The 25,479-nt window shown below is 41.8% G+C and overlaps 1 protein-coding gene across 9 annotated transcripts in view; it reads right to left on the bottom strand.

Annotated features, from left to right (window-relative positions):
- BCAS3 (BCAS3 microtubule associated cell migration factor) overlaps positions 1 to 25,479 on the bottom strand; it is a 469,548-nt gene that overhangs the window by 327,972 nt on the left and 116,097 nt on the right. For all 9 annotated transcript variants that reach the window (XM_084803266.1, XM_084803265.1, XM_084803270.1 and 6 more), the window contains exons 13-14: positions 23,853 to 23,946; positions 9,711 to 9,844 (exon numbers count right to left, since the gene is read on the bottom strand). In XM_084803266.1, the coding sequence (XP_084659392.1) occupies positions 9,711 to 9,844; positions 23,853 to 23,946 (228 nt within the window). The remainder of the gene's footprint in view (positions 1 to 9,710; positions 9,845 to 23,852; positions 23,947 to 25,479) is intronic.

The following is a 25,479-nucleotide window of genomic DNA, read 5'->3' as shown; positions in this document are numbered from 1 at the left end:
CAGGGAATGGATGTACCCGGGAGTACAAGCCCTTTTACACGTAAGGCCAACAAGCTTGAGCTTAGCAAACTTTGTAACAGACCCAACAGTAACCTTTCAGCTCTAAGGAGAAAGAGAAAAGGAAGACACTATGTAAGTGTTTACAGTAACACGGGGCTGATGCAGGGCAGTTGGGGACTCTTATCCCATCTGCATAGTCATCACTGAGGAACTGGAAGTAGAAAAGGCCTCAGAACTCTACATTAGATGGGTGAGGTCACTCGGTCCAGGAGCCGCCAATGCTGTAGTTTACAAGATTCTCCACAGCACATGTGCAGTCACCCAGGCACACAAAGCTTTTACAGGAAGATCTGCAATGAGTTAGAACAAGAGGCCAATGACATGAAAGTTCATCTAAACATTCAACAGCGACTAGATGTTTTGTGTTGAAGATGTGGGATGGGGCACTCCCGCCCTGACTATGTGTCTAGGAGGTGTCTCCAGAGAGGTTTAACTGAGAGAACGAGTGAGCAGCCAGTCTGTTAGCCATCTCCAGCCTTCACAGCCTCACCTACCATGGCAGACGTTTAGTAACCGCCTGCCCCGCATTTCCTCTTACAAGTGTGTATGGTATGACCTGTGAGACAAAATCAGCTTGGGCTGCTGAATTCTGGGGAAAGTATCAGGTTTCCTGATAAAAGAAATTAATAGCAGGGATATTCATTCCTTGAACTCTAAAATAATTGCCAAGGAAATAGCAGTAAAAAAGCAATGAGGTACGGAACAATAAAACTCAGGCTGGATGGGGTAGCAAGTACATGCCATGTCAGCGCGCTTGAGGCTGAGTCAGGAGATGGGGCAACAAAGCAAGACCCTGCCCCCAAAAGTAAAGGGTTTAGTTGAGGAAGTATAGCAGGAAACTTCTTACGTTATGATGAGAACAACCCAGTTGTTTTGTTTTTTTTTAATCTGCTGTGTGTGCTCCCTGCTCTCTGACTTCCCCTACTGCCCAAGCAGAGTGTGGCTAATGAATAAGGGTTTGCAAACACGTAGGGAGGGAGAGAATGAGTGGGGACCACGGGAGGGAATCTGAAAGAAGAGAATGCTCTCATACGCCTGAACACTCAAAACAGTGCATGCCCTTCAAAAGGACGACTTTTTCAAAAAAGTATAAAAGATCCAGGTGTGGTGTGACATGCGTTAATCGCAGCACTTGGGTAGGAGAAGCAGGTAGACCTCTGGAGGGTCTCTGAGGTAGAGGCCAGCCTGGTCTACAGAACAAGTTCCAGGACACCGAGGGCTACACAGAGAGACCCTGTCTCAACAAACAAACAAACAAAAACCATGACCGACAAGAGCCACTCCACAATAAGCAGCCTCGGTCTAAATCATCAGATGAAATGTGTTTAGTGGGAACACATGGAAGTGGAGAGTGGGAGATGACACTGTGAGGACTGAAATCCAGATTCTACATAGTCCCAACTACATACTTGATAATTTTTAAAAATCACTTAGAATCAAGAAAATGATCTTTCCCTAAAGAGGCTGTATGCAAAATAATAAGCAATATAAGGGAAATACAAGCACATTTGAGGGGAAAATGTTTGGAATACTGACAAAAGGAGTAATCTCCATAAACACTTGAATATTTGCACTCAATGTTCAAAATCAGTATTTAGTATTTTGAATACTACTCCCTCCTTACTTTACTTGCTCAACAGAGGGCAGAAAGACCATTGTGTGTCTCACACATCTCTCCATGTAAAATGTGTTAGGGCTTGAAGCAGCATGTGGAACTTGTAGTTGCACTAACACCCCACCTTCCCTCCTGTCCTTCAGAGACATAAAGAAGAACTAGAATGTCAAGCATGGAGGTTGATAAAATATTGCACAACACTAAGATAGGGAGAGGGGTTAAGTGGTACCAATATCATCAAGGGTCGGCAAGCTGATCTCTCCCCAAAGCGTATACAGCAGTACCCGGGATGTCTCAAGTGGTATGACTGGTGGGCAGCACTATGTCAGGGCAATGCAGATGTTGGCATACATAAACCACGATGTTCAAAACACTCCTTAGGAATGAAGGCTCTGTGCTAATTGACTGGCTTCCGTTGTTTTAACTCACAATTAAAGATTTCAAAATGAGCGGAAATGTTAATCCTCTTTTGTCTTGAAGATATTTAGCAGAGTTTAAAATAAGGAACTCAACTTCTTGGCTACTTTTTCTGTCCCTTCACTTACTGAGAGAGGCAGAGAGCAATCACGGGGAGACTAGGGAACAGATACAAAATAGGCAACAGGAAAGGAGGGGAAACAGAAACAGAAACATAAAAACAAAGACAACCTCACGTGGGGAAGAGCAGGGTCTCACAGCTCTCCCGTTTCTAAGTTGGAAATACAAACTTAGCCTCCAAGGATTTTAAATATTTGACATTAATTTATTTAAAGAAGCAACCACTTTAAAAAAAAAAAAAGCAGGCTTTAAGTGATTTTAAGTACTACTACTAAAATTTCCCTCATCAAAGACATGAAATCCTCCATGCTTCCAGACAGGACGATAATCACAAGTCACAGAAGCACGAGAAGCATGAGGGAACTGGAGGACTGAGCGTGGCCACTAATGAACGCATTATTAAGGAAAAGCCTCGAAGACTGACAGACACATGGGAACAGATGGAGTGTTTACCTAGGAAGGACTCAAGCAAACAAGCTCCTACACCGAAGGAATCAGAAAAAGGGAAGAAAAAAAAATAGTTGAAGTAGGAGAGTGAAAAGTGAAAACTAATGATATGGGGAAACAGGCAAAAGCCTGTTAAACAAATAAAACTGGAAGAAAAAAAAAAGAAGAGGCAATTCCTATCCAACTGACAAGGGCAAGAGAAGGACACTCAGCATCAAGAATCGGGCACCCAGGCCCAGCTGGCACGGCGAGGGACATGACAATGACTGAACATTTGTAGTTAAGTAAATTTGGAAAATACAGCAGTTCTTCAAACTTCACCAACTGTCAGACACAGCCACAGAGCTGAGCGCTTATGACCTGTTTAAGAAGAGTTAAGAGAACCCCACAGTGGTTTTTCTGAAGTAACTATGCCCTGATTAAAATGTACAAGAGAAAAACCTTTAGGTCTAAGGTCAGACAACCATTCTTCAGCCTTCTAATATGAGAATGGTCTGCTCACAGTCTATGGTCCATCAAACTAAGTTTTGCTCCGAGTTAACATCAGAACAAGATAAGGGATAGATGACTGGGGGAGGGGAGGTTGGATAAAAAAGCAACTCATTTCCTTACGGATCATCTCCAGCCTACATTGCTGGATAAAAGCTGATGAATCTGTTCTCTCACCAAAAGCAAAATCAAGGACTGAGAAGATAAATCAGCCATGCACACGCCCCCACACTAAATGCCACACACACTAAATGTAACAGTAACTACAATTTCAAACATCACAAGAGGTGGGTACTAAGGCCCATACCTTTAATCCCAGCAGAAACAGAAGCAAACCTGGTCTACATAGTGAGTTCCAGAATAGCCAGAGCTACACAGAAAGATGCTGTCTAAAGATAAAAACAAATTAAAATAAGCCAGGTTTGGTGGCACAAAAAATAATAATAATCAGCCTTCGGGAAGTAGACACAAAACAGCTGAGAATTCAAGGCTAGCCTGGGATACAGAAGACCCTGCCTCAAACACAACAACAAATTCTACAAAAGACCCCAAATCACCTTTAAGGGGTAAGCACTACCACAAACTGTGGGAGGTAGGAGTAGAGAGAAAAGTGCTACAAAGAGGGAAGAACAGTTAAGCATTTTTAAATTGGTGGTTCAGACACAACCTGCACATACAAAACTGAATGTAGACACTTTGACACAATGGGTATACATAGATTTGGTTTATCTAAAAGAGGCTGGTATAGTCAATCAAATACAGAACCATATTGTATAACATTTTTCTCTGAAATTATGAACATTATCAGGGGAGACTGGGTGAATTCTTCTAGTATTTTCTGTACAAGTGCAGGTAAAAATAACAATCATTTCTATTTTAAAAAGCAGAATGTGTTGCCACAGACCTGTCTCCTGTGGCCAGCTATCCATCCTTGGTGGAGGTTAAGTGGGAGCAGACAGAAATCCAAAGACTGAGGGAGATGCATGACTGGGCCAGGCTTATAGAAAGAAGGCACATCCCACTGTACATGGATGTTCCATGCACCCCACCACAGCATTGGAGCTAAGCATCTAAGGCCAAAGCCTCAACCTATCCACAGATGTGATTCCGCTGCCACCCAGAGAGTGGATGGCATCAGCTTGTTACAGTTGTCATGGGGACAAACGCTAGGGCGCACACTGGATATGCACATAGGGATACAAGCAGGGATGGGTAGGACGGGATCACGTGGTCCAAGTTCATCGGCTACATACCACCCAGGAAGTTTGAGCTGGGTTAAATGCTTGTTTGAGAAATTTCCACCAGGTACACTGAGGACAGGTTCACAATCAGTCACCTACCAGGCTGTCCATCAAGAGACCTCTAGAAGGAAGTCTGTGGGTGAGACTCAGGCCACTGACACCTGAGCAGGATCTCAGTGCAACATCGCCACCTGCCTGACAGAGAGCCCAAGTACACCTATTTTTTTGAAGTTAGCTATTTAAGGAGTTGCTAAGTTCTAACTGACACAAGGAGGCCAGAGGCGGTCCTTTCCTACTCTGGGATGGGTAAAACATGAAGGTGAAGGAGGTCAAACCGTGGAAAGGACCAAAGGTTCAAAGGGGAGTGGGTGGTCTCAAGGGCCGCTCCGCTCCATGAAGCCCTGCCATGGATTCAGCAGCCACTTGGCCCACACAGCTCACTGCCAGCATGGCTAACACGATGGTGTCCCCTAGGCCAGGAGAGCTGTTTAACCCAGAAACCCAGGAAGGCTGGAGTGCCCAACAATCAGCAGTGGGAGAATAAATAATGGAAATTCATCTTACCTATTTTAGTCAGAGACAGAAAGACAGAGAGAAAGTAGAGAGATGGGGGAGATGGAGGGAGGGGGGAGTGAGAGAGAGAGAGAGAAAGAGAGAGAAAGAGAGAGAGAGAGAGAGAGAGAGAGAGAGAGAGAGAGAGAGAGAGAGAGGGATTGAGATTTAATGGAGAATGTAAGCTGCTGAGCACAGGCACGCATTGCTCACTGCTTTCTGTCTGTGGACACAGGATCAGCGGCCTCCATATCCTGAGCCCATATCTTTCCCTTCATGACGACTGTGTGTCCCCCAGGGCTGTGAGCCAAAATGAGCGCCCCTTCCTCAAGTTGCTTTTGGCAGTGTTTTGTCACAGCTACAAGAAAAGTAACTAATACATTAAGCAAGCACTCTGCCAACTGAACTAGCTGATTGGTCTTAAACAGAATCATGAACACAGACAGTTTGTGTCTCTTTTCCCTTAATGGCTTCTTTCAAAGGGCCAAACTGTTTCACTTTTATGAGCCAAAGTTTACAAATCACATGCTTTAATGGATTTTGCTATTAGTGTCACATTTTTACAAATCTGTGCCAAACCTAAAGGACATTTAGGCTTCCTTTTAGTTTCCTTATACAAGCTCCATGGCTCCTGGCTTCACACCTGTCCATCATTCCTGCTCACAACCCCCCCCCCCAATTAACCCAAGTTGTTTGTTTAGGGGTCTTTTTGGTTTGTACTGAGATAGGTCTCACTATGTATCCCTCATGGGTCTAGAACTCACTATGAAGACTGTGCTGGCCTACAACTTACAGTTACCATCCTGCCTATCCCTCCTGAGTGCTGGGATTTCAGGTGTGCATCAGAGTGCACTTGACTCGTGTGAATTCAATAAGATATCCATGTAGATAATACTACAAGGGAAAAAAATGTCACTGAGATTTTGGATAGAAATTCCAAACAGACTCAGAGGAAACTGAAATTGTAAAGCTATCATGTACTCCAAGAAAATAAAAGGTTAAACTTTCCATAGTCAGGCCTATATTTATTCTCAGCAGTGTTTTCAAGCCCTCAGAGTATGGATATAATGTAGTATTTTGGACACGAAGATATGCTTAAATTATCAACTGTTAGGATTTGGAAACCGGGGGCGGAGATGGGCTGAACTCAGGGTCCTGCACATGCTGGGCAAACACTGTAACTGCCAACCTGCGTCCCAGCACTTATTTTGAACCAGGGTCTCAATAATTTGCCCAGGCCTATGCAAAAGACTTTATATACTGACTTTTACCTTTTATGTTGTTAAGGCATCTTATTATGTGCACATTTTTAAAAGTAATTTATATTTTCTGCAAAGTCAACCATGTCTTCCTTGAATATAGCCTTGCCCCTTCATCTCTGGCCCACAGACGCTCTCTCACTTTCTCAGGCGCCCTCGGCAGAGCCCTGGCTGGCACTTCAGTCTTTCCAGTTCTCTGTCCTCAGAATCTATGACCTTGGTCTCTTAGAGCAGACACTGTCGCATCAGCCCAGGGAGACAGCAAAGCCAGCAAGAGTCCCTTCACTGTTCTCAGTGCCCCTAACGGAACGTGGACAGACTCCAACTTTCTACGTGATTAACTAAAGTTTAAAGAAAGCAACTGGCTTATCTTGAGCAGGAACACAAGGGAAGCTTGGCAACACAAATGCAGGCCATGGCTATGACGAAGTGTGCATTTTCAGAGAGAAGGAGGAAACACAAAGCACGCACAGGTCACAGTCTAGACCTCTGAGAATATCCAAGATGCCTGGAAACTCTGCATTTCAACAGTCTGTGAACTAGTCCTTAATTCAACTGAACTTTGAGGAATCTACTGAAGAAATGGCATAACCGGCCAACCACAGGCTTACCATGTATTCCAAAATCACAGGACACATCTGTATCAGTATAAGCACACGCACACGGTGTTTGATCACATAGACACTAAAAATTAATTTTTATCTCAAATCACAAAAAGCTTTGACTAATAATACAAATAACTGACTTCAGAACTAAAAACGTATTAATCGTACTACTCTGCAAGACTTTTAATGTAAAATCATTAATATTTTCATGCTTTTTATCAAACAGACTAGAGCAGGGACTGCAGCAGGCTGGAGTGAGTCTTGACAGTGTCTGTGAACAAGGCATCTGTGCAGAGAGCACTCAAGCAAGCCATGCTGCAGTGTGCGGACAAGGCATCGCTGAGAGTCATGTCGTTGTGGGAACAAGGCCCTTCTCCTCACAGCCTGTGAGCTCCAGGAGGAAAATTACTGTCAGATGCATGGGGTATCCCCAGTCAAAGACCACGGAACAACCTAACTCAACGTAATTAGATCCATATACTTTATTTTCTCCCTTGCCTGATTAAAGTGCCCTTGGAGTTCTTGGAAGAATTCAGAATAATGTGATTTTTCAAGTACTCAAAGATGGCCAGATAAATCATGTGCCAGACAGATTTCATGATCGGCATTAAATTTTATCAGTTCAAAATAATTTTCAGTAGGACCTTATAACGATTAATTTTATGGTTACCAACTTAGGTCCTTATATCTTTATGTTTGTTTTTTTAAAAATTCCAAATTACAAGGTAGACCTGAAAGCAAAATCATTGTTTATAATTTCTATTTCATATGCCAACCTAAAAATTGGGTATATGCTTGGCAATACCAAACATTATTATCAATTTTTTTTAAAGAGTGGGCACTGTCCTGAGACTTAGAAGCATCAGTAAACTTAAGCAAGATTGCTATTCCTCACTGACCTTCTAAGTTTTAAGTTAAATAACAAATAACACTAATAAAAACCCAAGCATCAAAAACAGGGGTTGAGTGCTAAAACATGCATATTCTCCATGGCTTTGATAAGGCTTGGGGATGTGTCTAGAGACATGAAACCTACACATACAAGGTTGATCTAAAAAAGCAACACAGCACAAAATAAAATGCAAAGGCAACTAAGCTGGACATAAAAGTCAGTTCCACATCAAAGAATGCTCAAGACATGACAGGTATCTAAAGACATGTCCAAGAGACCGGCTTGCAAAACCTGGTCTACACTGCTAAAAGCACACAAACAAAAAATGTTGCCTTTTAAAGAAATATGTATTTTTAAAAACCCAAAATGACACATTGGTATCCTGACCAAACGCTTTGCAAATCTGCATGCCTGTTCTCCCAGCAGGCAGGGCCGGGGGAGGGGGCTTCCAGGCCAGCCTAGAGAACAATCTATCTCAACCACACTCTACCTCATAGAATAAGATGAGAATACATCACTTCCGTGATAACTGAGGGAGAGTCCACAGAAGAAGTGGGCTGTAACAGTCAGTGTGCTGAAATCGTAAGTAGCCAAGAAAGAAGCAGACTAAAATTACCACAACTCACTTTCCGGGGTTCAATCCTTCTGCTAGTTGTTCAAACAACAACTAATTACATGTCACTGGGGTTTGACAGTTAACAGGGCAGAGTTCGCTTTACTTGGTACTTAGAGGCTGCTTATGGCTGTGTAGGAAACTGTTCTGATTAGCAGTGAATGCATGCTCACTGTGGGTTGCAGGGTCATGCTGACCGCTCACAGCTCAGGGGTAGAGAGCTTGGCCAAGCATGTAAAAGGTCCTGAGTTTCACCGCTGGGCTAGCAAAAAATAAAAATAAATAAGTAACCTAAGAGAAATTATGTCTGGCTTTATGAAGGGCCTAAAATATACAAAATCAATAAGGTAAAATGTATTTTTAAAATAAAATCCCTGTATTTATTAAGACAGACAAGAATCATAAAGTTAAAATAGTCTCCCACATTATAAAATAATGTGTCCCCTCACCCCTACCCCCTCCCACCTGCAGAGCCTAAGAAGCTGGTCTCCAAACTCATTATGCGGCCCCAACTATCTCCCCCTGCCTTCATCTCCCAGTGGAGACAATGCAGATACTGTCACCATTTCCAGTATAACAATGACAAATTCTAAAATGGAACAGTATGTGGCAGTGTGCTGGGACGCACAGAGCTGGCAGCTCTGTGAAAAAGAAAGAAAGAAAGAAAGAAAGAAAGAAAGAAAGAAAGAAAGAAAGAAAGAAAGAAAGAAAGAAAGAAAAAGAAAGAAAGAAAATAAATTCACCATTTGAGATTTTAGGCTAATACAAAGAAAATATAGTATATACGTTGTGATGTTATTAGTGAATACATGTAAGGTTCCTGGTCTGGTACCTAATAAAATTCTATACAGAAAAGTATTCTGAAGATGTATGTTTGCATAGCTGTATACATAACATTTAAAAATTAACTCCTGCCTACTATGGTGGCTCACAGCTGTAATCCAAGCACTAGGGAGGTTGAGGCAAGAAGATCAGGAGATCAGGGCTATCCTTAGCTACACAGTGAGGTCAAAGCCGACCTAGGCCACATGAGACCCTGTCTCAAAATATATAAAGAAACAAATGAAAACTAGCTCTAAAGAAAAAATGTACATATTTACATTACTGCCCAAATACACACACATACAAATACATAAACAGGCAGCAGGAGGCTGTGAGCTGCCTGATGCAGGTTCTAGAATCTGAACTGGGTCACTTCAAGTGCCCTTAACTGCTAAGCCATTTCTCCAATCCTCACCAACATTTTCAATAATCAGGTACCTTTTTTCTTATGTATTCATTAGGTAAAAATGAGGTTTCTTTCTGCAATTTACTAGAGCTCACTCTACCACAGAGAACCCGTTTTCTCATGAACAGTAGTCTGCAGTTATCTCCGATGCCTCACTACACAGACGACTCACTTTGGCTTCGGTTTCTCCCCTGTGAAGAGTGTAAAGATGATGAACAGCACTCTGTGATGACGACCAAGGGTGAGTCAGAACTTGGAAGACATGGAAGTCGTGGCCAAGAGTGTCTGTTGTGACTAAAAGCATTCCTGGAAGATAAAAAAGCAAAGGATAAAAATAAAAATGATTATGCATGTGGATAAGATACTTACAGTATTATTTTAAGTATTATGAACAGGAGCAGTTGGAGAAATAAAATAATTAAAATAAAGCACATCAATGAACATCACACCAATATCAACAGAGAGAGTAGGATGTCCTTGTGTGAGTAGCAGGAAGAAATTTTATATGCAGAAATTACAAACTTCACAGCAATTGTCAGAACATGTGTGGGGGTTAGAAAGAAAGCTGGGCTGGTGGCAAGGTGGTTTTCCCGGGATGAGGATTTGAGTTCAGTCCCCAGAAGTCATGTAAAAAAAACCCAGCCTGGTGGTGCAGCCATACACACAGGAGGATCTCTGAACTTGCTAGCCAGTCAGTCGAGCCTAAGTAGTCAGCTCCTGGCCAATGAGAGACCCTGTCTCAAAGGAGGTGGATGGCATCCCTGAGGTTGCCTCTGGCTTCCACAAGCATGTACACATGCAACTGAAAACAACATACGAGAAATGTGCCTCAACAGAGCTCAAGCCCACTCCTTTACATTCCAATCTACATACTGATCCAAGTAAGACGCTCTTGTAATTTACTCTTTTAAAATTAGCTTTTACCAAGTTAGGGGGATGTTATACATCTCTACTCCAGCTAGTCAAGAGACAGAGGCAGGCGGATCATTTGTACCCAAGAATTCACCAGCAGCCTGGACAGCAGCTAAGATCCTATCCCCAAAATAAACAAACCAACAACTGACTAAATATTAGGGTAGGAAACCTGGATTAACAGCTCAAGGCATTTGCGGCCAAACCTGGCAACTCCAGTTTGATCCAGGGACCCACAAGAAAAAGAAACCTAACTCCCACAGGAGAAAAATAATCACGACCCTGGCACGGTATTTACTGAAACTGCCAATAGTACCTTTGAAAAGGTGTCATGGTCATGAGTTATTTGGCCAATCCAAGGTTACTAAGATTTCCTAGTTTTATGGTTTTGGTTTTTTGGTTTTTTTTTTTTATGGTTTTGGTTTTAAGCCAGTGAATCAAAAAATAAGACATTTATACAATTTGCACTGCAAAAGGGACAAGTTGCAAAAGGTTATTGTTTAGTAAACAGGATTTGTGTGTGTCCATCTATCTGTTTGGATATTTAAACCGTGTCTGCAGAGTTCCTGCTTTGTACATAGAAGGCTTTAGGTTTAATCTCCGGCATGAAAAACACATTAATAAACAAAGCTGTTGTTCCCACATAAGGGAATGCCTTTTTGAAATTAAACTTCTTTTAAGTGATACCTGCAAGCACAGGAATTACACGGCTAGACACAGGCATACACTGCGTACTTAAGTCAGGTTGCACTCTTGGTCTTTCAGCGTGTCTTCATGGTGAAGACTTTACACGCACACTTTCTGAACATGCAGCGTGCTTCTGTCACGCACACACTGTACACCTGCACACAGCACGCCGACCTCCCTGTATTCTCTGGTAAACAATGCAAATGACACTGTGGATTCCATACGTGAGATTGCTTGGTGTTTGTAGTTGATGTGCCTGCTTCAAACGTCAAGGTGTGATTCCTTTTCCTGAATGTTATTCCACCATGTTTAGGGTCCCTGTGTTAGCTGATGCCTGAATTCTGGACCTTGATCCTGTCTGGGAATACAGGAAAAGCTACTGCATGCTGCTTTTTCAGATTACAGAGCACTGGCATCTCTCTTTAATCCAATTATGACTTTAATTATTGCATTTACTGTATTATCACATAGTATATTTATAAGTGGAGTAGAATTTAAGTTCGTACTGTTTAATTTATCAGCTTGTCTCCTTACTTCTTCTTTGCTCGGCTTTGTGTAGAAAAATATTTATTCCTCATATATACTGGTTTTTTTTTCCTATTTTGAATTCTTTATTGCTACTAACCCACCACTGCTGCTGCTACTATTATCATTTTGAGGATTGATCCCTTTTTACTACAAACTGACTGTTCCACAGCGTGCGTTGCATGAGCTAGCTTCCAGCATCTGTCCTGTCATCCACTTACAAAGGGCATAGATGCGTGGCACAAGAGGCACGGTCCTCACTAACACAGAAGAATCCAGTCCATCCGAATGGGCAGTTTCTGTGGTTAAATGTAATGCACTAAGCATCAGATGACATTTTTCCTGGCTATAAACATTTTAGATAATGGAAAGTGCCAATTATTGTAAGTTACTTAATAATGGATAATAATTGTTAATACACAAATCAGCTACTCTCCCACCAAACGCATGGCTATGGCCATGAGGTCACTTCACACTCCTTGCTTACTGGGAGTCCAGTCGTGTAGGCCTACCTTAGTCACAACCACGGTCTGTAGTCAAGGCATGTGTTCGTTTTCCACCCCTGCTTTTTGCTCAGTTACAGTAAGTTTGAATAACAACAACTGCTATGTTCTGATTCTAGCTTTCCACAAAATTCAGTTTGGGGCACTTGACAACAGAAAAATCATTTTAATGGGAGAATTAAAGAGGAGTTTGTATTTATAATAAATATACACTACATAATACAGGTGAACATCAGTATCCTTCTTTTATGATCAGCATTTGACTTACATGAGCACTTAAATGAAAGGCTGACTGAATCACATGACTAGCAAACACACATGAGCACATACGTCAACATTAATCTGCCTAGTTGCTCCTAACCTTTAGGACCACAGCCCTTAACGTAAGAACCACATATTATGCATGTGTGTACCCTACCTCAGATACTATCCTCTTCTGTTCATCCAAACAAATTTGCCTGCATAACCCACAAAGGAGTCTACATGAATCACCAAACTTTTAAAATATAAAAACTTAAAAAGGAAGAAACAGCTAGTGTAGTTCTCCAGCGGCAAGCACTTTTTTTTTTAATTTACAATTTCCTCTTTCAAATACATTCTGCAAAGGAAACACTAAGCTCCCTTTTTTTTTTCCCTCTAGAAAACAAGTTTTAAAGCACATAGACATAAAAGGAAAATGTCTTACGGAGTAGACTGTGGCTTGAGAACTATTTATGCTGCATCAGAAGACTAAACCAGACGCTGGCCTGGCCATAAACTAAACCCACGCCCCAAACGAGGTGCCAAGCCACAAAAAGCATTTGCGTCATCTGGGAATACAAGGAAAAGAAGGGCTTCTAATTATAGGGCCTGGAAGCGGAAGCCTAGAGTGATTAGCTGTTTAGGCGCTGCTGTGTGTTTATCTGGAAGCTTCCTCTCCCTCACTCTCAGCCTCAAGTCTGATAGATGAGTTTGAACGCTGGCGGGTGGGGACAAGCTGCCCACGGTACGCGGGGTTCTCCAGCCTCTGAGGTAGCTGCAGAGTGAACACTGAGCCTGCTGTGGCTGCATCACAGCAGAAGTCGTTTCAACTGGGCGTCAGCTGGTTAGACCCAGGAGTGAAATTAAAGAGTAGCAAAACAGCACTGAGCACAAGCCAGGGAATCTTGGAAACATGATTTGTCTTTTTTTCCGATATCCTATTTTTAACAGCTATCTAATTGTGTGGTTATCATGCACACACATGAGAAATCAAAGACAAATCACCAGTTATTCACACTCACACCCAAAAAAAGACTCATAAGACCGACAGAGGAGTGAGACAGAAGCTTTTGCGGGAAGTCATCTTGTAGAGCTCATTAACTCTCGCAAGGTATTATTTCTATTCAATATTTACAGTGGTATACAGCCAAATTTGTAAAAACAAACAAACAAAACCAAAAACAACAACAACAAAAAAGAGGCTCTCGGTACTGAAAGAAATCTGTAACAGTTCAGGAGGTTATTAAAGTCAACTAACTGACCACTCAGACACCGCAACAAAGCTCTCACAGCTCAAAGCCCTCACGCGCACAGCACCTATTCCTAAACTAGCACGTGAGCACACACTCGTACCCCTATTCCCCCACCCCCAACTGTATTTGGTTTTTTCTGGTTTGTCTGGAGGCTTTGGGGTTTTCAGTTTTTTGGTCTGTAGGGTTTTTTTTGGGGGGGGGTTGCTATGGATAGAGTCACATATGATGTGAGCTCATAGTGCCAGAGCATCAATCTCCTCAGCGGTTACAGACGCGTGTTACTTTTTAAAGACACTGATAACCAAACTCTTCAATGTATTCTTCCGATTTAGGAGCCCAGAATATAAATCTTTATAGAACACACTACAAAACATCCTGTGAGAAACAATGAAGTAAACAGAGCTAAGTAAAACAATGGGTATGATTGATTTGACGCTGTCCTGGAGTTGTCTATATCTGTAAGGAACATAGGCTCAAATTAAACAGACGGTATTACACACATCCATTTCACAAGGGAAAGCCTGCCTCATCTTTAACCTACATCCAGATGCCTGAGGGTTCAGCTGTTGGAGAATAAGATGTTGTGGCAGCTTTTATTTCATTCACTTGTTCTTTGACCTTGAATTCTGGAGTTGTTAGGATTGCGGATATGCTCTGGTTCCCTCCCTCTGGTTTTAATGTTGAGTTTTGTGACCTGGGCATTCCTGCACAGCACTCAGGCTGAGGCAGCAGCACCGCAAGACCAAGAGCAGCCTGGCTGTACAGAAAACCTGTCTCAAAACACCAAAGATAATCCCTGCACTATTACCATCTCCACTTAGGAAATTTAATATACTTATTTCATATTTAGGTGTGTGTTTATAAATGTTCTTAATTTTATAAATGTTTATGTATTCTTGTTTTATGTTGGAATATATAATAATTTCTTGAGCTTTATTAGGATGTAATTTACCTACAATGATACAGTGTTCATTCTGATGAGTCTGATACATACGCACAGTTAGTACCACAACTAAGATGGAGGCATCAGCAATCCCTCTATCCCTGTGAGCACAGCTGCCCAGCTCTAACCACAGACTTCTGTCCTGCACTGAGCTCACATTCTGCCCACTTTAGAACTGAGGCAGTACACGAGACCTTGTCTAACTGAGGCGGTACACGAGCCCGTGTCTAACTGAGGCGGTACACGAGCCCGTGTCTAACTGAGGCGGTACACGAGCCCGTGTCTAACTGAAGGGGTACACGAGCCCGTGTCTAACTGAGGGGGTACACGAGACCGTGTCTAACTGAGGCGGTACACGAGACCATGTCTAACTGAGGCGGTACACGAGCCCGTGTCTAACTGAGGGGGTACACGATACCGTGTCTAACTGAGGCGGTACATGAGCCCGTGTCTAACTGAGGTGTTATAAGACCTTAGCTAATATTGCAGAAAAGGAATTGCTGCCACTTCCAGGTTCATTCCTCAGTGGTTCCCATTTTCTGAACACTGTCACTCAGACTGTGACTTATTCCATATTCAAACACTACCTTCTCTGTGGTTATGTCTCATTTCTCAAGGTGATTGTGCAACAGCAAGATGATGTGATCAGATTCTAAATGCTTGACTCTATGAGACCATGCCAAACTTCGTTTTGGAAATGACAATCACCCTAGACTTTCCACATGCTTACGAATTTCAACCACTGTATGTCTTTTTAAACTGTAATCATTCCAATGTCTCTTGTCTTTAATTTGAATGTTAATCATTATATGGACATTTATTTAATTTTTAATTATGTGTCCTTTCTTCTCTACTGTAAATTTAATAGTTTGTGCTTTTATTAATCTTTTACATGATTAATCTGATTAACTTTATATTCTTTGAAACTCCATATAAGATTAGTGTCAGCAAGATATTTTTTTCAAACACCTGCAATGCCAGAATCCGAGAGGCAGAGTCACAGAGTGCTGTGCGTTCAAGACAATCTCAGTCCACATGCCAAGTTCCCGGCCAGCCACAGCTACAAGGCTATAGACCCTGTCAGAGACAAGAAAGAGAGAAGGGGGATAGAAGAGAGGAGGGAACGGGAGAGTCAGAGGTGGGGGTGAGGAGAGAAACCGAGACCCATGAAAGGGAGAACCTTAAACTAAGAACTAGCTTCAGTTGAAAACAGCTAGCATAAAGATTCACTCACAACATTTAACATTAGCAAAGAGTAACGACAGAACAAACACTGATAGCATAGCAAGGAATAGAAGTGATGAAGATGTGATGAAAGATGAAAGTGTGATGAGAGGACAAAGATATTTAATTACTTTGAAAGAGGAATCGGGGAGGTAACACTGGTTTGGAAAGATGGGTATAAATCACACCGTGGTTGAAAATGAGCAGGACAATTTCTCCAAGTGTTATCTTTGAAAAGCTTGAGGGCCCACACGCTTAACTGCCATCAACACACAGAAGCATGGACACCCAGACAGTAGGAGACATATGGCCCAAGCTAAGGGGAAAGGTGTTTCTGTCATCTGTCAATTCAGGACGTAGTCCTAGGTCCTCAAGATGCACAGGTGAGCCACCTGGTGGACTTCTGCAATCCCAGAGCACAGATGCTGTATACATAACACTGATCCCAAGGAAACTGTCCACAGATGTGCACTCAACAACAGCTAATATTTCTTGTATGGCAATAAGATACACCAATCAGAAGGAAGGCAAAAGACCAGGTACACAGGGCCCTGGGGCTTTAGCCACCAACAGACTGGACTCATAAGCCAACCATCCAAAATATGTGTTGTAGGCACCTAATTATTACAGGTCTGGATATTTACACGATACTGTTTCTCTCCTCTCTCTCCCTTCTCTCTCTCCTCTCTCCTTCTCTCTCTCTCTCTCTCTCTCTCTGTGTGTGTGTGTGTGTGTGTGTGTGTGTGTGTGTGTGTGTGTGTGTACACATACACTTACAGAGGTTGATACTGGTTGTCTCATTCAGTGCCCCTGTCGCTCAGCAATCCCTAGGGATCCTCTTGCAGCTGCTACCCCATGGTAGGATTATAGACACACACTGTCACACTAAGCTTTGTGCACATGGCTGTTGGGGTTCTGAACTCAGTTTTTCATATTTGTTTGGCAGACATTTCATTGGCTGAGCCATCAACCTGTGCCTCACAGGTCAAATTCCATACAGTATCCCACTGGGTACAGCACTCACACTGCCGATGATCAGTGTTCACTGAGCATCTGTTCAGTCAGGTGAGGATCTGCTGGTAACCCAAGGCTGCTTTAGACCTTGTATGGGGCCAACAGTCTTTTTCTCCTTTTTGAAACCTCTCTTCTATGAAAAGATATTTAAAATTATGGCATATGAATATGTTAAGTAATAATGACATCATTAACACAAAAATACAAAGAGTGTCAGAGCCCCACTAACCCTAATTCCCACTGTGTTCCCTCCAGCTCTCATATGTGACAGCTGAAAAGGGACAAAAAAACTTTATAGCATAATGGTAACCATGACTGAAACTTGGCAAGATGATGAAACCGGACAGCAAATGCAAATGGAATGGAATAACCAGCACACACAAAGGTGCAGTGGCAGTGTGCCCAACAGTCTTCATGCTTTCTCTGCAGTGCTAAATACAGAGGGAAATCCTCAGACCTCACTATCGTGCAAAAACCTGAGACAAACCTGATGGCTTGTGGCTATACGCCCAACCCGTGAGAGAGCAGGCAAGAAGACATGATGTATGCATTTATGAAACCATCAAAATAGACTGGTCATCCTACAAACAGAATGAGCTCCACAACAGTCTGGACTACAGTGTTTAACACTGTCTTAAAAATACAAAGCAAACAAACAAAAAACCTGTGAGGCTTCACAGATATTAGTAAAAATAAAGACAGGGTATTTTCTGATGCTTTGCAATGATCAACAGGAATAGCCTCTGTGGGGAAAAAAAAAAAGTCCAATTTAAACCTCTCTAAGGATTAATCCTCAACGACCACCTTCTTCTCAGGATACAGCCTTTGAGTGACCGGAAGAACTTCTGTTAAAGATGCGGCCAGCCGAAGGCTACATATTTAATCTGCTTTACTAAAGCCTCAATGATTATTTTCCTCTTATTAATGAGTGTAAAGGCAATTTCTCTACAAAGAAGGGGTAATCATTTAAAATGTACACACATGTGCTGCACATCATAGAGCCCAGAAACTCAGCTGGCAGAAGTAATGCCTTTACAGAGCAAAGCAATTATTTACTGAATACCAGACAGCATACTCCACAAGTGTCTGGGTCACTGCACCCAGTTAAGGATTTCTTTCTTTCATTTCTAATTCCCAAGGTAATAAAAAAAACACATCTCTTTTGATATCTAAGGCAAGACGGCATGGAATATATACTCATCTACTGTTTTATTTTGTAAATAAAATATAGTTTTATGATTCATATCTACTATATGCCAGCATGAACCAACCAGAAAATTTAGAAATGAGCAGACTGTATTCAATACATGAGTAGGAAAATATTCTATCTTGGCACTGCTAAAGTTTTTCATAATTATGAAAAAATCAAATGGAATTAAGAAATATAACTGTTCAGCGTAAATTCATCCAGAACTGAGCTAACAGCTCAATAAACAAAATAAATGTTTGCTTCTACTCAGAAAGCATAAGGAAAGTTCCTCACTGGCGGTAATACACTAAAACACTAGGGTGAAGGAGGTGTGAAAGGAATAGTAAAAAGAGGAGAAGCAATAATTGATGAGGTGTTATGATACTATTTTAGATCACTATTTTATCCCTTATTATACTGATTTAGAAAGGGAGAAAGAATTTATGCAGGGCCAAGAAGATAGAGCAATTGTTCATGTAAGCTCATAAGGGGGGAGAATATGGAGGGCATATTATTTTATGAGGTTCAGAGAAGTCTTCTTTTTTTGCTTTTTTTTTTTAGATTTATTTTTATTTTATTTTATTTACATATTTTATTAGGTATACAACGTTCTGCCCCCAGGTGTGCCTGCATGCCAGAAGAGGGCACCAGATCACATTATAGATGGTTGTGAGCCACCATGTGGTTGCTGGGAATTGAACTCAGGACCTCTGGAAGAGCGGTCAGTGCCCTTAACCTCTGAGCCATCTCTCCAGCCCCAGAGAAGTCTTCTTAAATGACACCTGAAATGAGGCACGCAGCCAGAGAACAAACAGTACCACGTATTTAATAGGTGGAAAGGGCAGGCTTAGTGACACATGTAATTAGTACTCATATAGGTGTATGTATGTGGTAAGTGTGTGTGTGCATCCACACATGTGTGTGTGGTAGGCATGAGTATGTATGCGTGTGTGTGTGTGTGTGTGTGTGTGTGTGTGTGTGTGTGTGTGTGTCCGTCCTCAAGCGCACATGGTAGGTGTGGAGGTTGAAGTGCGTTGCCTCAGTTCCTCTCCACTTTATTTTAGAGGCAATGTCTCTCATTTAACCTGGAGTTCTTAGAACGAGGCAGGAAAATACCAAGTTCCAGCCAAGACTTGGGGAAAAAAGGTGGTGGGGAGACTGGATTTAATAAAAAATTCCATTTTTTTAATCCTTTGAGAAAAACCATTAAGAGGAAAGAAAAGCAACGTTCTTACTGATTGATATGAAGAAAATATGTCTACAATAGTGAAAAGGAAGAGAACACATTTCACCAAGCTGGGAGCACTAACAAAGGTGGGACGTTACAGAGAAGAGGCTGAATCAGGAAAGAGCAAAACAGAAATGAATCAAGTCTCTAGAAGGCCCTAAGCATCGACTGATGTGACAAAAATGACCAGATGTGAAAATTGGGCTCAGGGAAGAACCACCAGCAGGGCCTCCGAGACCTGTGAGCACTAACTACGGCTCAGCAATCTCCCAGGAAGTAGAGCTGTACAGAGGAGCAGAACGACAGCTTAGAGGCTGCAGATGTCTCTCCATGGTCACGGGCACTTGCTCTTTCAAGGACCAGAGCCAGGTTTCCAGCACACTCACTGCAGCCTCCAACTGTCCGTGACTGCAGTTCTACGGCATCTGATGACTAGTTCTTAGCTTCTGCAAGCACTAGTCACACACAGTGTCCTTACATATACAGAGACAAACCATCCATATACATAAAATGAATACACCTAATTTTTTAAAAGACAATGGCTTAGAAGTTCCAAAGTGGATTAAGATATAAATTGGAGGGTGGATGAGGGCGTGAGGAGGGCCAAGCACTGTCCTATGAACGCTCCCTATGTGCACTTGTGAGGATGGCAATGTGAGCGCTCTGCTCCTTGCTCAACAGTGCTAAAAACATACAACAGCCCAAAAAAGTAGTACTTTAGCACCAAAGTTCTTTAGAAAATGTTCTTCATTTTGTACCTAAATAATTGAAAGCAACAGACATATACCACCCATACTGAATCTACAAAGGTCTCAGCAAGGCATTTCTAAACAAATCATAAATACGACCATTAAAATATTTGTTTTGATTCTGGAGTCAGAGTCACAGCTAATAAACAAGTGTGGGAATGCGAAATTAAAAAACAAACTCAACACAGCTGCTCGACAAGAACTTTCACAAGTCTGTTTACTGGCATCCCTTAATTTGGTTTCTAAAAGGTCCCACAGAACACAGAGCCGCCAGTCACCAGCCAGTGGGTCCACTCACTGTGGTGGGACACCATCGTGCAGTTTACAGCACACTTAACATTGCCCAGGCGGTGGCCAAAGGCCCAATACTCTGCTTACTTCTGTTATCCAGAACGTATTCATAGAACTGCCACCTAAGAGCATGTCTAAAACAAATTTAGGATATACCATATATCCTTGAATATAATGTGAGTCATCCAAGTGAGCCGTCATGACAAGGCCCAGCTTAAGAAACAAAATACTAGGACAATACAGGCGGTAAACCTTAAACCCCTACCCAGATCTAGCCAATGGACAGAACACTCTCCACAGTAGAGTGGATAGTGGGATATGACTTTCTCACACACTCTGGTGCCTCACTTTTGACCATGTCCCCTGCAGGGGGAGACCTGGTGGCACTCAGAGGAAGGACAGCAGGTTACCAAGAAGAGACTTGATACCCTATGAACATATACAGGGGGAGGTAATCCCCCTCAGGAACAGTCATAGGGGAGGGGAATAAGGGGAAAATGGGAGGGAGGGAAAAATGGGAGGATACAAGGGATGGGATAACCATTGAGATGTAACAAGAATAAATTAATAAAGGAGAAAAAAAAAGAAAATCGAAAAAAATAAATTAATTAATTTTAAAAAAAAGAAACAAAATACTACCAACTGGTCTCATTTGTTTTGATTGCTCCTTTCAAGAACCTCCCAACACCACCAACAACAAAAGAACCTCCTAAACATGCAAGAAATATTCCAACAAGCACTATTGTTATTTGTCATCTATTACATGTCCCATGAAAATGTCTTTTTTAGATAGCAAGTCATGATTAGAGGGCTGATATAGGTAAAATTTCTTCATATAAATAAATTTGGAAACATGCTTGGTTAAAGGAAGGCTGGTCCATTTAGTAAAGGCTCTATAACTTATAGTTCAAATAAAAACACAAAAATTGAAATAAAAAATTAAAAGCCAGGTGTGGTGGCGCACGCCTTTAATCCCAGCACTCGGGAGACAGAGGCAGGCGGATTGCTGTGAGTTCGAGGCCAGCCTGGACTACAAAGTGAGTCCAGAACAGTCAAGGCCACACCTGTCTCGAAAAACCAAAAAAAATTAATTAATTAAATATACCAAATGAGTCAATTAAATTCAAAAGATACATATTGTATTAAGATTCATTCATATTATATAATTCAGACCCTAACAATACAATTCTTCCAGTTTAAAAAAAATCTCAATTTATATCACACTTATTATCCAGTGTATCCTAAAGGAGAATTTAAATGGAAAGTAACAAAAAATACATCACCTTCCCTGAACATTTTAACTATACAGAAAAGAGGAACAACACACACCTGTGCACTTAGCTGACAGGACACACCATGTGTGACCATACACAGCTAATCTGAGGGATAGAGAACATTCACAGACTGAACCAGGCTATGGGGTAAGGAGCTTCTTTGTGAAGTATTTCCAAAGACACTAACAAGCCTAAGAGTTGACTGTTACGAGATTATGTGCAACCAGTGTAAGGAAGCACTGGACACATGAGCCACAGCAAAGGGAAGAAAGTCCACACAGCCCAAGAAAGCTTTGGTCAAATGTCAACAGGAAAATGGGGAAAGGAAGAAGAAAACTGGCTGCGTATACAGCACAGTGACAGTACCTGCTGACCACGTGCCCATCCTTCTTCAACCTTCAAGGATCTCAAACAAAAATCTAAACGTTATATTGACCAATCCATTTTATTTCAAAAAAAAAAAAAAGTTGAAATTCAAGTAGAAGCTATCTGTATCTAGGACAAGTTAAAAATAATGAATTCTGTAAGCATGTCAATACACTAGACATATAAAGATGGATGACAATAGATCCCTGGCTGAAAGGAAACCACAAACTCACAAAGGAAAGAAACATTTAAGCAAGTGATCGTCTCAAAATATTTATAAACATAATGCTCTAGGAACACGGCAAAGCAATTATAAATATTGCCATTTTAATTTTATCACAAATGGCAAGTCACACAGAACGGTGAGATGTGTGTTCCAGAATGAAGGCACAGAGAGCTCATTGTTGACGGTGATGAAGGACACCAGGCATCTTTACACCGAGCAGTATGCTCTTTGTATGGTGCATCTTCACAGGCAGGAGAAAGAGCAGCTACCCATGTCAGGAGCACTTGGGGGTGATGGGAAGCACACGATGATCCCAAGGAAAGTGCACGTAACGACAGAATTCAGCATTACTCATGCTGCTCAGCCCCAGGAGAGCGACACAAGTCAACAGCCTTTCAAAGCATGTCTCCGATCCTCAAGTGAGTCCCCCTATATTCAGAGAATCTCAACTGATGTTTGTCTGTGTTAATCAAATCAATCTTACTGATCACCAGCCACTATAATAAAAGTCTCCCACCATCAAGAATGACTCATTAGGATATGGGAAAGGAGACTAATCAAAAGTGCCCAGGATGACTTTCTTGTTGTCATTCTTTAGAAATAGGAAAAAACAGACCTTTCCCATCAATTCAAGTGATATGATCATTTCTTTTAAAAAAAAATGTTAAGGCCAAGACTATCAGATACATCACCCAAATGAACAAGGCCTGAAGTCTATAAATGTACAAAGATAGAATCAGAAGTTTTATCTTTTGTTTAGAAACCAAGTATTTCAGATGTCACTCGTTTCCCCGAGTGTCAGTATCACCAGTGCAGAGTGCACATCAGGAAACTGCTGCTCGTTCTGTTCATCGCTACAGAAAGAACCGGCTCATTCTTTGCTCGATGAGAACTGTTAAAATAATAGTGGAAGACTAGAAATCCACTGTTCTAGCTCAGAGGTAGATATTTTAAAAAAAAAAAAGTATAGAGGAAAAGCGGGTAGCAGGGCATTCCATGGTTTTTATTAATATGAGTCATCATCTTATTCCTCAGGAGTACCCAGAAAGGCAGGACAAATGAGAGAAAACTGAAATTAAGTTTTGTACAATGTCATGTGGAAAAATAAATCTTGTTACAAATAACATGTGTCTCTGACATGTCAAGTGTGTGGTGCAGGAGCGCAGCTTACCAGCGCAGTGTCTGCAACAGCACTTTACAGATGAGCGAGCTGTGGCTGTGGGTGGTGAAGTTGGAGGAACAGCAAACTCGCTCATCACAGACCACTTACTAGTCCTATCGTTACTTGTGATACCCAAGCACCATGGAGGCCAGAAGAGGGCATCAGATCCCCTGGAGCTCAAAGTACACGCAGTTGGCGAATCTACCTGTGTTCCAGTGGCCGGATTTGGACCTCCTGCAAGCACGGCAAGGGCTTTGCCTGCTGAGCTATCTCTGCAACCCCAGCCCCATTACATATATTCTTTTGGGGAGGGAGGTTGAGACAGGGTTTCTCTGTGCAGCCTTGATTGTCCTGAACTTCCTTTGTAGACCAGGCTGGCCTCAAACTCAGGAGATCCGCCTGCCTCTGCCTCCTGAGTGCTGGGATTACAGACATGAACCACCATGCCTGGCTTGCATTACATATTTTCAATGTCCAAATGAATGAGCTAGAAAACTCATGAGATAAACGGTTTGACAAAAACCTTACCACTAGTATTAAAAGCCATACAGCACACTGGCTTCTCGTGGGCAGGGAAGTGAGCCACAATGCCGTCACTGTCTGAGTCCTCACTCACAAGCACCTGCAGAAAGAACAAGACTGGTTAAGCATAGTCACTCATAGCTTAGAGGCCACACCTCACACTCCTCAATCCCTCAAACAAATGTCTGTACTGCACTGAAAGGTTACTCTCATCTACTTCAGCAATGTGGATATGCCTCTCACAGGGGGTGTGTGAACTCCAAGAGCAGCCACTTGACATGACCATAAATAGACTTTGCTGGAAAAAAGAATCACTATTTCCCCTATTATTATAAAGAGGTCAGTAAGTGAAAAAACATGACAAGTAAACCAAGTAATAATAATGGAGCAATAAATAACAATTCTTTTTATGTTTGATAGTTTTTATGCCCCTGGTGTGTTAATTCAAGAGGAGGTCACAGGATGAATTGCAGAAGTCAGGTATGTCCTATCAAGTAGATCTCGTGGGTCAGAGCCCGGTCATCAGGCTTGGCAGCAGGAACATTTACCAGCTTGAAGGAGAAATAAACCTGTTTTTTAGGATCCCAAGTATGGGATTGGAACAGTCTCATGAGAGAACAGGTGAGGTTAATCCACTAGAAGACAGACCACCTCGTGCGGGAGCTTGACTGTTGCCAGCTGAAAAGATCCCATGAACAGATTCTGGGGGGAGATATATAAATGAGTCCAGAACTGGAGGCGGGGCTTTTTGGAGGCTTGGGATAGTTTTGGCTGTTCATTGCTGCACTTCAAGACTCTCCTAGAGAGAACCGCTCAAGGGAAGGCTTTGGAGCTCTTGGCTCCTTATGAGGTTCCGGGTTCTGGTTACTCTAGGTTCCAGCAGAAGAAATCCTACAGATTGTGCCAGGAGAATTGTTCCTCGGAAATGATATCCTTATGGTTTTGTTATTGTGTCCATTAATCCTCATTTCCTATTGTTTTGGTTGGTCGGGTTATAAGTGACGTATGCTCGGTCACTAAGTTGTTAATAAAATATATGGGTGAAGAAAATTGAGCATACACCAGCTCATTCATCTCAGACTGTAGAAAACGAGACACTTTGAAAATACTGTTCTACCATGTTGCAGAAACAAGGAAGTTGAGGCAAGAAGATTACTGGCTGGCCTTGTGACAAAGCAAGATCTAGCCTATTGAATGTGGTAATGTCCTATTGGTTCCCAAAGTATTTAATAAAAGCAACTCTGGTCCTGAAAGATACAGAGTAAATTCTTTGCCTAATAGGCACAAAAAGGAATGCACCGCTGTGGGGTGTAAGCGTTTGACAGGTTTACTAAGGATCAATTCAGGTTCCATAAAGGTCATTGGTTTCAACTTCATAGTTAAATGATTTTACATAATACTAAGCTATCATAATAAGCTGTTACATGATACATCTTCAATTGTTATCACTAAATTTCTTGTCATATTGCTCTGGACCGACCTCTAATTCCGCCTATAACATAATAGTTGCAATCTTTTCAAATAATTATTTTTTATTATTTTTCTGACTTATTTCAGATCATTATTTCTAGCTTCATTTTTTTAAAGGTTATACTTTTGTTGTGTTATTTTCTTAATAAGCATTGAAATCTAT

The sequence above is a fragment of the Acomys minous genome (genome assembly GCF_964271855.1).
Source record: "Acomys minous genome assembly, chromosome: 12".
Taxonomy (NCBI): domain Eukaryota; kingdom Metazoa; phylum Chordata; class Mammalia; order Rodentia; family Muridae; genus Acomys; species Acomys minous.
Note: the sequence above shows the minus strand (reverse complement) of the source record. Positions and strands in the feature narration are given on the sequence as shown.